The 16721-nt window shown below is 43.0% G+C and overlaps 2 protein-coding genes across 6 annotated transcripts in view; one reads left to right on the top strand and one right to left on the bottom strand.

Moving 5' to 3' along the window:
* Positions 1–144: 144 nt before the first annotated feature.
* On the bottom strand, positions 145–3043 carry tsr2.L (TSR2, 20S rRNA accumulation, homolog L homeolog). The gene is made up of 5 exons (XM_041573229.1): positions 2783–3043; positions 2625–2715; positions 1616–1707; positions 1193–1360; positions 145–710 (listed from the first exon to the last, which is right to left on the bottom strand). Exons 1-5 carry the CDS (start codon positions 3026–3028, stop codon positions 573–575), a joined length of 735 nt encoding a protein of 244 aa, XP_041429163.1. The 5' UTR covers positions 3029–3043; the 3' UTR covers positions 145–572.
* Positions 3044–11890: 8847 nt separating this feature from the next.
* The window catches only part of LOC108704796 (serine/threonine-protein kinase WNK3), a 69769-nt gene continuing 64938 nt past the window's right edge, over positions 11891–16721 (top strand). For 2 of the 5 annotated variants that reach the window (XM_041573137.1, XM_041573132.1), the window contains exon 1: positions 11891–12042. The gene's annotated coding sequence lies outside the window, so the exon portion shown is untranslated. The other 3 variants (XM_041573134.1, XM_041573135.1, XM_041573133.1) reach the window with 3 other exon arrangements.

Below are 16721 nucleotides of genomic sequence, written 5' to 3'. Positions count from 1 at the left end.
CATAACATGCTTTCTTCTTAGCCCAATGAACAGAAGTATAGAAGACTCAATTCCTGGATACTGGTAGGTGCTGGAAGCAGGGTTGATTCTTTTTGTAAGGAGGAGGAAGGTCATAGGAATAATGCAAAATGGGTCCCAGAAACGTATATAAGAATGATTATTTATTTTATAGAGATAATACATTTGTGCTCCTTGACAGTCACAAGCAAAAGCCACATGTAAATGGCTTATAATTAGCACTGCTGGCAATTCACTCATTTAAATGGGCACACAAGTCCCTGAAGCATAAAAACCCTTTTGTAATCACTTGTCCAAACTGAAGCAGGCCCCTCTGTATAGCCCAGGAGACTGGAAGACACCCTTGAGGTTTAGCAATTAAATAATATATTTACATTAGCAGGTGAATACTAAACAGGTACCCCCGGCGCTTGCAATCCCTTGATTGTGATAGGGAACAGTCACGTTGCTGCAAATCCAGCCTCCCTTAAGGTGAAGGCACCGTTGTTCTCAAGTTGTCCACTAGGTGGCAGCACCTGTCTGTTTCTGGGAAGCAGAGAAGCACCCGTAGCAGATCATTTCTTTTTTCGGCGCACCACAGTCCAGCCATCATCCTCTGGTTCTTCCTCTTTCTTTGGGGCCGAGCTGGGCCCAAGAGCCCCGGACAAGCTAGCAGCCGAAGAGGAACCTGGAGTGTTCTCACAGTCCATTGCCTGCATTAAAGGGGAAGGAAAGGATGAAAATCTGAACAAAAATAACTACCCTCCTACACTGTCTGTCGATACTTTGGTGCCCTGACCTCTGGAGCTCTAACTATTGTCCATCACTATGGAATAAATTCAGCAGGCATTATACCATTTTTCGTGATATTTCCTTTGTGAGGCCCCATTTTCATTTGGGCCTTTACACTGATATGAATAAACACGGATATACAGATACTGGTATAGCGTATTCTACCACTATTATTCGTTTCTCTGCAAGTTAATGCTAATTCAATGGGAGCAGCCATGATTGCTCTTATGTGAGCGCCCTCCAGTGGCCATATTGATCCAAGCATGTCAGACAAGAGTACCTTTCCTTTATACAGAAAATAATACATAGCAAGGGAACAATGTATCAAATTTCCACAACCTTGTGGTTCTATGTTCTGGTTAAATTCGTATATTCCCTACTGGTACTGCTGACATAGATTTACCTCTTCTTCATCATCACTGCTCTCCTCCTCATCATCGCTGGGTGTCACCTCTTGCACCTTGGCTCGGACGTCGTACTTTTTTTGAGCCAGTTGTGCAATTTTCGCTTGCACCGCTGCAGTTTCTCCCTGCCGGCACTGAGAGAATAACACACACAGCTGCTGAGCCACCTGCAATGGGGGAGGATAACAAAAAAGGAAATAAATGCCCCCAGGTCAATGACGAAAAGGAAGTAGGGGTCGCCTACTGCACTTAGCCCCATCATAAGTTTTGAGCTTGCCCGTTAACCCACTCAGGGAACTCCGTAAATCCCACACTTCTAGGAAAAACCATGAGACATATTTCAGCTCTGTTTAGCCTGCACACCACTGCTACTATACCCATCTACAATGGATGTATCTGTGTTGGAAAGAAATTAAACTTACCAAAGCTTGGCTCCCGTCTTCTACAATTGTGTCAAATTCATCGTTCATCATCCCCATAATGGAGTCCTCCACTTCATACTGCTCCAGATCCGCTGCAAGAGAATGCACATATTCAGCCAAAATGTCTCAACTGCAGAAAAAACGAGGGCTTCAATTGGTTGGTTGGACTTGAATTGGTTGGACTTGAATTGGTTGGACTTGAATTGGTTGGTTGGACTTGAATTGGTTGGTTGGACTTGAATTGGTTGGTTGGACTTGGTCGCTCACCTTTAAATGAACTTTGAATATGATGTAGAAAGTTGGTCTTCATTTATTTTATTTTTTACATAGGCGTGATCACAGCAGTGCTTTTTATTGACCCGAACAGCTTGGTTTTTTCCGAAGCCCGTTCGGGTCTCTACTTTCTGTTTCGGTTTTTGGCCGTTTGAAACCGGAACAATAATCTGTAATCAAAGGACTGGGCAGAATAAAGATAGAAATAGGGTTGCTATCCATGTGGTGTTTATATTGAATATCTCAATGTATCAAAGGGCTGTCCATTCAAAACTTTTTGTCTGGTTCAAAACTTTGAGACCATAACTCCAGCAACATCATTGTACAGGTATAGGATCCCTTATCTGGAAACCCAATATCCTGATATTTTATCCAAATCTTTAAAAATGATTTCCTTTTTCTCTGTAATAATAAAACAGTAACTTGTACTTGATCCCAACTAAGATATAATGAATCCTTATTGGAAGCAAAACCAGCCTATTGGGTTTAATGTTTACATGATTTTCTAGTAGACCTAAGGCATGAAGACCCAAATTACAGAAAGATCCGTTATCAGGAAAACCCCAGGTCCCGAGCATTCTTGATAACAGATCCTATACCTGTACCTGCTTCTGATGTCATCATACCCACTGCCCCACCCCCTTTCTTCGGGTTTAGCCAGCAGCAAAGGTGCCAACCCTAAAGCTGTCCCTTCCCTATTGTATAGGATAATAGTGACTAGTCCCTTCGCACTTACCATTAGAGCTAAAATACTGGTCAATAGCCCCAACCATCCACTCTGCCTTCTCCTGGCTGTGAGAGCCGCCGAATCCATTCTCCACCGCGATCTAGAAAATAGGTAGAGGCGAGTGATTGTTTACTGATATACGATGTCCATGTAAACGCCCACATTACCTGCAGCACCGGCCAGCTGCCCAGAACAGCCTTCGTCGCTTCCCTGAACAGGCCACGTGAATCAACACTGCGCGCCGCCATGACACCTCTCTCTCCTAGCGACCTGAAGGAACCACGTGACCGGTGCGAGCGCCGAACCCAGGACTGCAGGAGGAGATTGTCGATCACATCGATCCAGACTGCCGCAGCCGCCGGTGCGGAGCGTGTCGGCGTGGCGTATCCATGGAGACGGACGTAGTCACGCATGCGCGCTACAGGGCAGCTATTTTCAGCATTACTGTGATTAGTAGCGACTGCTGCTCATGACTAAGCAAGTAGGTCCCCAAGGATAACGCAGAAGGGGAAATGGTAATAGACAGGGAGTCAATACTGAGAGACAACTGTGTTATTTCTATTACAGTGTTTGTATCAGGGAACATACGTGGCACCTGAGATAAAGGTTCTGTTCTGTTCTGCTCACTGTGTGGAACAGTAACACCAATAAATGAAAGGGTTTTAAAGGAGACACATAGGATTAATTAAAACACCCTAATTTTGTAGGCAATTATGAGTAATATCTGGTGTTTCTTTTACATGGTATAGAAATTAATATTATGTTTAATAGTAGCCCCTTTATTGGAGCTCCCTATAGATGTTCTCTGGCCCCTGTGTGTTTCAAATGAGGGGTGGGCGTGTCCCTGCCAAAAGCACAGTAGGAGGGGGACAGCCAATCACAGCCCTGCAGTCACACAAGCACAGACAGCCTTCAGTTCCCTATCAGGTCCTGCTAGCTGCTGATTGGTTCCTGTCTTACAGCACAGTGAGCTGAGAGCCACCAGCTCCCCTGTACAGCCTGGGAATTCAGGGAGAAGGGAGAGATTATTAGGGTTTTTGCAGAAATATTCAATAAATCAGCCTGAAACAGTACTTTTTTAAGCACAATTCTTCTATATCTAAATGAGTATAGCCTGGTACATTCTTATTTTTTTTCACAAAATGTCTTCTTTGAAGGAAAAACAATGTAATGTCCTGCTGCCCTGCACTGGCAAAACTGGTGTGTTTGTTTCAGATAAGTACTACTATAGTTTATATAAACAAGCTGCTGTGTAGCCATGGGGGCAGCCATTTAAGCACAGGATACACAGTAGAAAACAGAAAAGTACTACTATAGTTTATATAAACAAGCTGCTGTGTAACCATGGGGGCAGCCATTCAAGCTCAGGATGCCTGTATGTCCTACACTGTGTATCCTGTGCTTGAATTGCTGCCCCCATGGCAACACAGCAGCTTGTTTATATAAACTATAGTAGTACTTATCTGTTATCTACTGTGTATCCTGTGCTTGAATGGCTGCCCCCATGGCTACCCAGCAGCTTGTTTATATAAACCATAGTAGTACTTATCTGTTATCTACTGTGTATTCTGTGATTGAATGGCTGCCCCCATGGCTACACAGCAGCTTGTTTATATAAACTATAGTAGTACTTATCTGTTATCTACTGTGTATCCTGTGCTTGAATGGCTGGCCCCATGGCTACACAGCAGCTTGTTTATATAAACTATAGTAGTACTTATCCGTTATCTACTGTGTATCCTGTGCTTGAATGGCTGGCCCCATGGCTACACAGCAGCTTGTTTATATAAACTATAGTAGTACTTATCCGTTATCTACTGTGTATCCTGTGATTGAATGGCTGCCCCCATGGCAACACAGCAGCTTGTTTATATAAACTATAGTAGTACTTATCTGTCATCTACTGTGAATCCTGTGCTTGAATGGCTGCCCCCATGGCTACACAGCAGCTTGTTTATATAAACTATAGTAGTACTTATCTGTTATCTACTGTGTATCCTGTGCTTGAATGGCTGCCCCCATGGCTACCCAGCAGCTTGTTTATATAAACCATAGTAGTACTTATCTGTTATCTACTGTGTATTCTGTGATTGAATGGCTGCCCCCATGGCTACACAGCAGCTTGTTTATATAAACTATAGTAGTACTTATCTGTTATCTACTGTGTATCCTGTGCTTGAATGGCTGGCCCCATGGCTACACAGCAGCTTGTTTATATAAACTATAGTAGTACTTATCCGTTATCTACTGTGTATCCTGTGCTTGAATGGCTGGCCCCATGGCTACACAGCAGCTTGTTTATATAAACTATAGTAGTACTTATCCGTTATCTACTGTGTATCCTGTGATTGAATGGCTGGCCCCATGGCTACACAGCAGCTTGTTTATATAAACTACAGTAGTACTTATCTGTTATCTACTGTGTATCCTGTGCTTGAATGGCTGCCCCCATGGCTACACAGCAGCTTGTTTATATAAACTATAGTGGTACTTATCTGTTATCTACTGTGTATCCTGTGCTTGAATGGCTGCCCCCATGGCTACACAGCAGTTTGTTTATATAAACTATAGTTGTTTTTCTGAAGCAAGCACAACACCTTTACTAGTGCAGCACAACAGAACATTTTATTTTCATTACACACATTTTGTTGTTTTCCTTTAAGCCCCTGATCCACCCCAATCATTCTATAATCCTCTATTGCATAAGCACACCATCCAATGTTGTCATCACCCACCCCCATTTGCATTATGACACCATCCAGTTTTCAACACAACCCACCACCTTTCCATGCCGCCTCGCGGTGCTATACTGTAAGATGGCAACCTTAAATGAAGTTGGTCTCATGATGGACACATGGTCTTTACACAATCCTATGGTCATGGACTGAGGCATGTGGCTGGGAAAAAGGGCTAAAGAAATCAATGGGGACTGTAGTCAGACTATTTCAGCAGATACAAGTGAGGGACCAGGCCAGGTCTGGAGTGAGATTTAAAATAGGCCCTGGCATTTCAAGTACACAGAGGCTCAAACAGCCTCCGATCTGCCTAATAAATATTGACTGGCTATGGCATCTCACAGCAGCCCCTCTGGCATTTGCCAGAATCTACAGATTGCCCGTATGGGTCTGGACCAGGCTTTAATCTTTCACCCAGACTTGTGAGCCTGAGCTTACATAACCATTTGGGGAGGGCCTCCCACTGCCATGACAGGAATGGACAGCGAAACCCCCATAATTATTTTCTACTTTGGTTACGCTCATATGTTATCCTTTGCAATGCACCCGCAGTACATAATTACATGCTTACATAGTTATTTGTGCTGAATACAGAAATTAGCCCCTCAATTAAATCCCTTACTCTGTTACCCAAGAACAACTCAGCTGCTCTTTGCTATCACATGCCCCTCCCCCCTTGCAATTGGTTCCTTTAGTCATTTGAGAATATGTTTTAATTACTGTGGGTATCCCCTCCACTCTCCCAAATATTATATAATATAAGAGCACTGTGTCTAGGCGAGAGGTATGAGGGTGAGCAGAATTTGTATGGGTGCTGGCAGGTGTGGGTGGCAAAGGGCACTCATTGTCAAGTCATTGCAGGGAATGTCATAATGGAAGTTCAGAGGGGTTAAGAATAATCGGTATAGAAATAGTAGAGGAAGATGAGAGAGGGGGTGATAGGGTTAATAGGTTGAGAAGACGGGAATCCCATTGGATCTATAAGTTAAATACAATGGTACTGAATGGTATAAATGTGGATATAGATCTAGCAGCCTTTATGGTCTAAAATAATTGATGATCGTTATGTATTTCGATATGTGTTTTTAAGATGGTTTTATGGATTGCGATAAGGGTATAAAGGAAATGTATTGATGTGTTTCATTGTCATTTATTATTGGGGGTGGGAAGTTGAATATTAATAAAGTTAAAACAATTCCGAGCTGGGAAGGGTTAACAATGATGAGAATAAGAAGGGAGGAAGTGATGGATGGGACAAGAAGTCCTTGAGAAAGCTGACCGAAGTCCACGAAACGCGTTGGATAAAAGTGAGGAGTCCGTCTGGACCACAGCGGGACCGACTGCTGACTCGGGAGTGGGACCGACTGCTGACTCGGGAGTGGGACCGACTGCTGACTCAGGAGTGGGACCGACTGCTGACTCGGGAGTGGGACCGACTGCTGACTCGGGAGTGGGACCGACTGTTGACTCGGGAGTGGGACAGAGAGTGAGACGCACGGAGAGATAAGGAATTTAAATGCGATTACTGTTTTTTATCCTGTGAGTGTCATTTTGTATGCGGGGAAATGTTGAACTAAAACTAAATATTGCACTTTTATTTTTTATTACAGGCACAGATATGAGAAGTGATAGACAGAAGCATGCATAAGTAAGGGGAAAGAAAAATATATAAAAATATTATTTCAGAGGCAAAGACCCAGGGTCAGAGGTGCTTCTTGCCATTTTGTCGCCCAAGGGAGAAGCGCCAATTGGTATCACACACACATACCTTTCCTGCTAGGCATCTTGGGGGAGTAGAGGTATAACAAGGATGGAGTGCAGTTTCCGCGCTTCTTCACTAAAAAAAAAAACATTTCTGTTTTATAGGCCCCTGTCCAAGTTCTCACTTTGCCTCATTAAAGAAAGGACATATCTACTGGCCTTGTGTTGTACAGCAGCCCTATGCCATGATACAAATAAAGCAAGAATATATGTACTTGTACCTGTAATGAATAATAAAAGAGTGTTTGGGCCATGTACAGTCTGCAGCGGAGGGATGGTCCATTCTACAGTGCACCACTCGAGCTGCAGGAAGAGATTCTGACCTCTAGAGGGAGCTCTTGCTCCAACAAACCCATAGGAAGTAGCGTTCAACTCCCAGCCTACCTATCTACTTGTCCAACTCTTGTCACTCTGTGGGGTCCTTAGAACATAAAGGGGTTGTTCATCTTTTAAATGTTATAGAATTATACCTTTCTTTTAAGACTTATGTTAAGTACAGGTATGGAATCTGTTATCTGGAAACCCCGTTATCCAGAATTCTCCGAATTACATTAAGGCTTTCTGATATAGGAGCAAATTCACTAAGATACGTAGTTGCGCCAGCGTCCGCTTTGCCGCACTTTACCAGGCGTATTTTCACCAGCGCTACGCAAATTCACTAAAATCCGAAGTTGCGCTCAGGGGAAGCGTAAGGTTTCGAAGTTGCGCTAGCGTTAATTCGCCAAGCAAAGCGAAGTTACGCTAGCGATGCTTTATTTGCATACGGCACCAAATTGAAGTTACAATGGAGGTATATGTAGCATCACTACACAAGCCTGGAAAACCTTCAAAACAGCAAATAAAATTTTTATTATACCCTACACATGTGCCCACTGTATAGTTAAGGTGCCATGAGTTAGGAAATGTAGGGGGGAAGGAGGGTAGCCCAAAAATTTTTTTCGATGTTTTTCAGCCTATCACCCATAAAAAAAACAAAGTTTTTTTGGGTCTTAGAAAAATTTTTAACTTTTTTTGAAGCAATCCCTATCTACTCTATTGCCCTTCGTCTGGTCTGAGGTGGCGAAGGAAGTCTGGCGTAAAAGGTAGCGTTCAGAAAAATTCGCACGTCAGTGGATTTGCGTAGTTACGTCCGTTGCGCAAATTCGCCAGGCGAAGTAACACTAGTGAAATTATGCCAGCGTCCGTTAGTGAATCGGCGAATTAACGAATATGCGCTACGCAAGTGAATTAACACTAGCGTTAGGAGCTTCGTCCTTTAGTGAATTTGCCCCATAGACTCCATTGTATCCAAATAATCCAAATTTATAAAAATTATTTTAGCAGCGGGCCCGGGCCGGGTGCGGTTTGGGAGGGGGTGGATTAGGGTTGGTTCAAGAAATTCTCGACCCGCACATCACTAATTCCTTTGTCTCACTGTTCTTTGAATACTTGATGCTTATATCACCCGCATGCTGTCATGTGACTTCAGCTTCACGGCCCCAGCGATTGGCTCAGAGAGAGAAGTTGAGGTGCATGTCGAGGCCATAGACCCAGCACTACTCATTGTCACAATGGGTGTTGCACTGCTATTAATAGCTCATTCACTTGGGACAATAAACAGCAATTGACCTCAATAAACACATGTTGTGCCTCCAGTTTCCCAAAATTTAAATTGGGTGTGTGTGCTGTTTCGAATAAACCAGTTTCTTTTTTTTTTTTTTTTTAATAAATCCCTTTTCTTTGGGCAATTATCCTAGAAACCATGCGCTGATTTACATAAGAGACTGGACAATGAATAGGAGAGGGGCTGAATAGAAAGACAAGTCATAAAAAGTAGCAACAATAAGGGGCAGATTTATCAAGGGTCGAATAGTAAATTTGAGTTTAAAAATTCACACATTCAAATTTAAATCCCCCTATTCGAATTTAAGTTTGAATGTGAGATTTATCCCAACTCGATGGAAACAGTCCTAATTCGAATATTCCCACCTAAGACCTGCCGAATTCAGTGGCAAGTCAGTGGCAGAGTTCCATTGAGCCATTTGGAGATGTTAATAGCCTTCTTCACATTAGAGGTTTTTTTTCGGGAGAAAAATTAGATTCATAAGAATCAAGTATGATTTGAATTTTCAGTTCGGAACCATTCAATTGAATATTAGCCATTCGAATTTTTTCTTAAATAACCTCCCAGTTGAATTGTGAGTATATTTCAATTTTTAAAAATTTGAAATTCGACCTTTGATAAATGGGCTGCCCCATGTGTAGCTTTAAGAGTATTTGTTTTTTAGATGGGGTCAGTGACCCCCATTTGAAAACTGGCAATGTGCTGCTTGTGCTTTCACACACAAAAACTAAAAAAAAAATTCATTGTTAAATGCAGAATTAAGGTGGCCATAAACAAATTTTTGTACGATATTCAGTGCATGTACGGCAGGAGATGAGTTGACTGATATCGGAGAAGACTTGGATATCAGTCGTCACGCCGATCAAGCTTCACAGAAAAATTTGATCAGGCGTCTTTGAAGGCCCCCAAACATCGACCATTGTTAGTGTTTCTACTTGTATATCCAGCGATTCAGCTCTAGCATATCTGTATTGAAAATAAACAATCTTTCCTGCAACCAATTTGCAGGAAATATCGTAATTGTTACATCTATGGCCAGCTTAAATTAAAAGGACTTTTAAGTAGGGGGTGCCAAAAGTTAGGCACCTCCAAGTGATCGCATGTACTTATCTGAAACCCCGGGCCGGTGCTCCTATTAGGAAAAAACTGCACCGGCCCGGGATTCTTCCAGCGAGCACCATGGAGGGATCGTCTTCCTGTTTCTTCTTTTGTCTTGCAGCTGCTCATGTGCAGTATCGCAAAAAGCTGAACTTTAATGAAGTCAGCTATTTTGTTCTACTGCGCACGCGTTTTTCCCTGGGAAATTTGAAGAAAGAAGAAGCCGGTAGACAATTGCTCCATGGTTCTCGTTGGAAGAATCCCAGGCCACCCCCTAGTTAAAAGTCTGCTGAAAAGAGCACCGGCCAGGGGTGTCAGGTAAGTAAACCAGATCACTTGGGGCTGCTTGACTTCTGGCCCAGGATTCTTCCAGTGAGCACCATGGAGCGATTGGCTTCCGGCTTCTTCTTTTTTCTCTCAGCTGCGCATGTGCAGTAACGCAAAAAGCTGAACTTTAACGAAGAAGTTGTCTATTCCGTTCTACTGCGCATGCGTCTGCCCCGGGAAATTTGAAGGAAGAAGAAGCCAGAAGACGATCACTCCATGGTTCTCGCTGGAAGTTTTCTACTGATAGGAGCACCGGCCCAGGGTGTCAGGTAAGTAAATACATTCACTTGGGGGTGCCTAACTTTTGGCCCAGGATTCGTCCAGTGAGCACCACGGAGCGATCTTCTTCCGGCTTCTTCTTTTTTCTCTCGGCTGAGCATGTGCAGTAACGCAAAAAGCTGAACTTTAATGAAGAGGGTGCCTTTTCCATTCTACTTCCACATGCGTCAGACCTGGGAAATTTGAAGAAAGAAGAAGCCAGAAGACAATCGCTCCATGGTTCTCGCTGGAAGTTTTCTGCTGATAGGAGCACCGGCCCGGGGTTTCAGGTAATAAATGCGATCACTTGGGGGAGCCTAACTTTTGGCACCCCCAAGTTAAAAGACCTTTCCTTCTCCTCTCTGTATGACCCATTACATCATTGTTTATTTAAAACCACCAATCAAAACAGCACTGTAAACGGCAGGACACTGGTTTGTTAAAGCTGAGCACACACAGCCATAAACTAGTCAGGCAACTTTAATCCATTACTGGGACTTTTTTTTTTTTAAAAGGAAGTAAAGTTCGGTGATCACTGAGATGTGAAGGTGCTGTCATTTGTTTGGATTTTGTGAAGGGGAAGTACACCTCTGTTTATTTATGAAGAACAGGCTCGGACTGGCAACCTGTGGGTTCTGGCAAATGCCAGAGGGGCTGCTGTAAGTTGCCATAGACAGTCACTATTTATTGGGCTGGTGGTGGACTCTTTGGGCCCAGGGCCGGATTTACGTAGTGGGCTCCCCTAGGCACACTGCTGTTTGTCGCCCCTGTCTCCTCTTCTTAATTCGTGCAAATTTTCATCATCTGGACAGTTGCAACGGGGATTAAATAGGCATTAAAAAATTATTGTATCTCCAGCGCATCTCCAGCAGTAACGTAACTAGAGGGGGGTGGGACGTGCAGCCGGGCCCCCCGTCCCCTCCGTACGCTCGGAACCGCCCTTGGTGGCCTCTCCACAAAACTGGGCCTGTTTGGGCCTCTGCGCATCTGAAATGCCAGAGCCTATTTTGATTCTTAGTCCAAAGTTGATGAAGAATGGCATTAATATAAGGCCTGGATCATTTTCAAGGAAAATTTGACCCCAACATGGCTAGGCCCACCACACATAGGGGAGGGGGCTATGAAAAGGTGGTTTAGTTCCCCTTTAAAGTTATACCATGTAAACATGCAGTAGTGGCGTCTGAATTACAAACCTTAGAACGTAATATTGCTACATGGAAGTCTATGAAAAACGTAAGAATGAACTGGTACTGTTTGCAAGTGACTTAGCAATCATTTTTACCTCATGATTGGAATTGGAATAAACCTTGCGCAAGGTAATAAAGAATAAATACATCAATGATCCCACTGGAGGCGTTATAACGCATGTACCTTGTCTGTGACAGACATAAGACTATGCTTTCCGCACTCCGCCAATGAATTACCACTTGCGCCCCCTAAAGGAAATGGTTTATTCCATTAGCAAACCAGGAAAAAAAACTACATTTCCCGGCTTGCCCCGCGCCAGCGTGCCAACGTGTATGTGGAGAACGGGAAGCGCGTCCCTTCTTGCTGCAGTCGGAGCGGGCGCGCGCGTCTCGTAGAAGCTGGTGACGCGCCTCCAGTGTATGGAGCTGGCGGGAGCGTGCGCGGCTGAGACCTTACGGTAGAGACGACTCTTATTGTCCATCAGTGGTGGTAGTGGGGGGATGCGGGAAGCTCTTAGTCCCGGGAGTAGTTACGCGGTGCCTATAGAGCGTGCGTTGTGGGACAGCCGCGCTGCCTTTGTTCTTTTGTTTGCAGCATTTCATACAGTGACTTTTATTAGGTATCTCCAGGCCACTGTGTATCGGTGTGAGGAGTGTGAGTGTGGGTGTCACGCTGCCATTTATTATAACATCAACATGATTTCATAGTATTTCCTGAGGTAAATGATAAGAGACCCCCCACAAGGAAGGAGGAGGGGGGGGCAGAGGAGCGCGCTCTGGTCTCAGCACGTCGGGAACGCGCACTGTATGAGACACGGGCTGGAGTTCGTCTTCACTGTGCTCCCGGCAGCACCGCTACTCCTCTCCCCTCTCTCCTCTCCCTGCTCCGGTGATAACGCGGCTCCCCCTCCCTCAGCTCACAGACACATTAGGCTGCCGGGGACAGGGGGCGCCCCGGGACCGTTATCAACTGGTGAGACACGTGAGGGAGGAGGGGCTGGATATATATATATATATGTGTATTATTATATATATATATCGTGTGTGCGTGTGTGTGTATATAGTACCAGCTGCATCCCTCCCTCTGTCTGTCTGTCCTCTCTGTCTGTCTGTCAGGTGAACACTCATTGGCAGCTCTCCTACACACACATCCCTCCCTCTCATCTATATCATTTTATCGCTATATATATATATATATATGGATATATACTATTTACAGTCTTGAATATCTATCTATCTCTCTCTATCATATCTCTATCTCTCTCTCTCTCTCTCTCTCTCTCTCTCTCTCTACTGTATCTACTCTGTCTATCTCTCTTTCTCTCTCTTTCGTTCTCTCTATCGTCTCTCTCTCTCTCTCTCTCTCTCTCTCTTTTAATCTGTCTATCTTTATATCTATCATCTATCTATCTTGTAATCTATCTATCTATCTCTACTGTATCTACTCTGTCTATCTTTCGTTCTCTCTCTCTCTTTCGTTCTCTCTCTCTCTTTCGTTCTCTCTCTCTCTCTCTCTCTCTCTCTCTCTCTCTATCTATCTATCCATCCCTACTTTATCTACTCTGTCTATCTCTCTCTGTCTCTTTCTCTCTCTCTCTCTTTCTCTCTCTTTCTCTCTCTCTTTCTCTTTCTCTCTCTCTCTCTCTCTCTTTCTCTCTTACTCTCTATCTTTCTCTCTCTCTCTTACTCTCTATCTTTCTCTCTCTCTCTTTCTCTCTCTCTCTCTCTCTCTCTCTCTCTCTCTCTTTCGTTCTCTCTCTCTCTCTCTCTCTCTCTCTCTCTCTCTATCTATCTATCTATCCATCCCTACTTTATCTACTCTGTCTATCTCTCTCTGTCTCTTTCTCTCTCTCTTTCTCTCTCTCTTTCTCTCTTTCTCTCTCTCTCTCTCTCTCTCTCTTACTCTCTATCTTTCTCTCTCTCTCTTACTCTCTATCTTTCTCTCTCTCTCTTTCTCTCTCTTTCTCTCTCTCTCTCTCTCTCTCTCTCTCTCTCTCTCTCTCTAATATATAATATATATATAACATCTATCTATATATCTATCAATCTATTTATGAATTGTGAATCTTCTGACTAGCCTTTGTGGTTTATCTATAATGTGTGTGATACAGGATTCATTGATTGGGGTGTTTGTGTGTATATATTGTATGTGTGTATGTATATATATATATATATATATATATATATATATATATATATATATCTCAAACCATCTATCAAACCCATTATCCAGAGAGCTCTGCAATATTGGAAGGCCATTTTCCATTCGCAAGAAATTCTGTTTTTATGGCAGATTTCCTTATTCTCTGTATAAATAAGACAGCACCTTGTACTTGTTGGTAAATAAAGGTGACCATACACAGAGAGATCCGCACGTTTGGCCATGTTGCAAAACAAGCGGATCTCTCCCGATATGTCCACGTTAAGGTGGGCGATATTGGACTGATTCGATCGTGGCCCTAGGGCTCGGATCATAATGCAGGAGTACGGTCGGTCAGATTGCGGGACTGCATCAACAAACAGATACGGTCCACGATCCGACTGGATTTTTAACCCTGCCTGATCAACATCTGGCCGACTCTCGTATGCCCGTGTATGGCCACCTTTAGCTTCTTAAATCTGCGTGCAACCGTTGTGTGTCTTTTTTTGATGTTTCAGTAGTTTTCTTTAGTAGCCTTAATGTATGGTGCTCCCAATTATTGAAGGACCAATGGAAACCCCAGGTTTCATGCATTATGGATCTCATACCTATGTACTTATTCCGCTTCTACATTTGAAGTTGTATGTGTTTTGCTTGTAAAAAATAGTAATAGCAAATGTGATTGGTCAGTTTATTATATCTTAGTTTGGATCAAGTACAAGTTACTGTTTTATTATTACAGAGAAAAAGGAAATCATTTTTACAAATATGGATTATTTGGATAAAATTGAGTCTACGGGATACGGCCTTTCCGTAATTTGGAGCTTTCCGAATAAAGGGTTTCCGTATAACCGATCCCATACTTGTACTGATTTTGAGAATACACAGTTGTGTGCATTTGTTTTGGTTGTGGATAGAAATGTAGTATGTCTGTATGTCTATATAGCTGTCTATCAAGATCTTATGCATGTCTTGCGGTTTTCTTGGATCAGTCAAGTAAATTGATATATTGATTTTTATAGTTTGTTTACAGACCTGCGTGTGTTTGTTGGATGTAAATGTACAATGTGCCTTAGGGGTATCTACATAGTTAAATTAATTTTCTGTTGAAATTAGAATTTACCGTGCCACATATCTATCATCTATCTATCCTATATGTTAAAGCTATTTTGTGATTGTGTAGACCATGGCTTTTCTATATATACTGTTTTGCATATGTTTTCAGTTGTATGGAAAGTACAATGTCTCCTAGGAGTATCATTGTATCACATGTTTAACTGTACCAGGGCTACCAACCTAAATGCCATTCAGTCTTTGTAGAAATACTACTCCCAAAATATCTTACAGCCGGGAGCTGTGTATATAATGGGTGTGTTTAGATTTCCAGCGGCCCAATATAAACCAGGGGGATCTATTTGTATATAAATAAAAATAATTTTCAGATGAAATAGATTCCCATGATTTAGCAGCAGAAGGGCCACAGGTTGCCTACCACCTGATTTAGGCTTCATGTGTTTGATTTAATACTCTGTGACTGGTCAGTTTGTTAGTACTATTTATTAAAATAATATATTTCCAGTATTCTTTATATATGTTTCAGATGTAGGGGGGAAGTGACCTGTGCCAGTGGTCTCTGTTGTTGATGGCCACAAATTTGTGGCACCCCTTGCTTTTGAAATATGTATCCCAGAATCAGGGTCGCACTGGTGGGTGCAGGGCCCACCCCAGGGACCCCCACACCGCACTACAGGGGCCACGTCTTCCAAACACTTTTTTCAGTTCAGTTGTTTTCAGACTTTTCTCCAGAAATAGAGACTTTTTTCAATTACTTGACATTTTTTATTTTTTACCGTTTCTTCAAAATATAAGTTTAACGATTAATGTCTCTGTCTGGTCTTTTGAGTTTGGCAGCTCAGTAATTCAGGTGCAGATTCTGAACTGTTACAATATTGAAACATTGAGTTGATACATTTCTCAGCAGCATCTCTGTATCATTAGCAACTATTGTATCAATTCTTACAGCTGCCTTTAAGGATTCTGCTCAGCAGGGACAAAGAAGAAAAAAAATGTATCAACTAAATGTATCAATTTAGAACATTTTATAGGGTCGGAGACTCCTCTCCCCTACCAGAGCAGCTTTAGAATTTGAAAAATTACACTTCAATATTAGAAAACAGAAAAACACAGAGAAAATAGAAAGTAATTGGAAAAAGCCTTTATTTCTGGTGAACTATCTGAAACCAACTGAACTGAAAAAAGTGTTGGAAAGTGAACAACCCCGGCAGGGTTCGGCGCCTGGGGCCCACCAGGTTTTTTTACCGGTTTCCCGCCGGCCCAGTCCAACCCTGGCCAGAATCCTCCACTCAAAAGTTGGCAGATGTTGCAGCAAGATCTGAGGATAAGTAATGAGCTGTTCAGCCTGAAATTCAAGGAACCTGCAGATCAGACCAGTTTGGGATGACACTGGACACTACATGCAGGTCATTGGTTGGTGGCTGGTCAGTCTCCATACTTTTGGCACCCCCCCCCTGCTCTGACAATTACCCCATCTACCTCTGATGACATTGGAGGGGTGCAGGTCGGGCTCAGGTATAAATAGTTCTGCCAATAGTTGGACCAAGTTGGGGGAAGGATGAGTAATCGCATGTTAAAGAATGTCCCTCCAGCTGTTCTAGAACTAAAATATATGACTGTTGGTTTATGCTGGGAAATATCCATACTATAGCAAGTAAGGCGATGTTGTTCTCACATTCCAGGCTGTAAGGCTGGGGGGGGGGTAGAACTATTCCAGCTGTCTTTCTCTAGACGTGCCTTCTTGGAGTGATGCAGAATTATGCTGCACGGTTTGAACCCATTAGCTTTCCGTGCCTCGAGGTCTCTTAGGGATCTTTGTAACCCTGAATGTCTTTAAATATTGATAATCCGTCTCTGAGCGTGGAAGTGAATGAGCTCACATGGGTTTCCCAAACTCCCTACTCTAACTAAGCAATTCTTCTG

The sequence above is a fragment of the Xenopus laevis genome, chromosome 8L, assembly GCF_017654675.1.
Source record: "Xenopus laevis strain J_2021 chromosome 8L, Xenopus_laevis_v10.1, whole genome shotgun sequence".
Lineage (NCBI taxonomy): Eukaryota > Metazoa > Chordata > Amphibia > Anura > Pipidae > Xenopus > Xenopus laevis.
The sequence above is the reverse complement of the archived record's forward strand: the minus strand, read 5'-3'. Positions and strand labels throughout refer to the sequence as shown.

What these genes read in the sequence shown, in the direction of transcription:
- tsr2.L (XM_041573229.1), bottom strand. Translation starts at nt 3,028, where the DNA reads ATGCGTGACTACGTCCGTCTCCATGGATACGCCACGCCGACACGCTCC. An exon ending in CCAGTATTTTAGCTCTAATG is followed by an intron (nt 1,708 to 2,624) that starts GTAAGTGCGAAG and finishes ATTCTCTTGCAG; the next exon opens with CGGATCTGGAGCAGTATGAA. An exon ending in GCAGTGATGATGAAGAAGAG is followed by an intron (nt 711 to 1,192) that starts GTAAATCTATGT and finishes CCTTTAATGCAG; the next exon opens with GCAATGGACTGTGAGAACAC.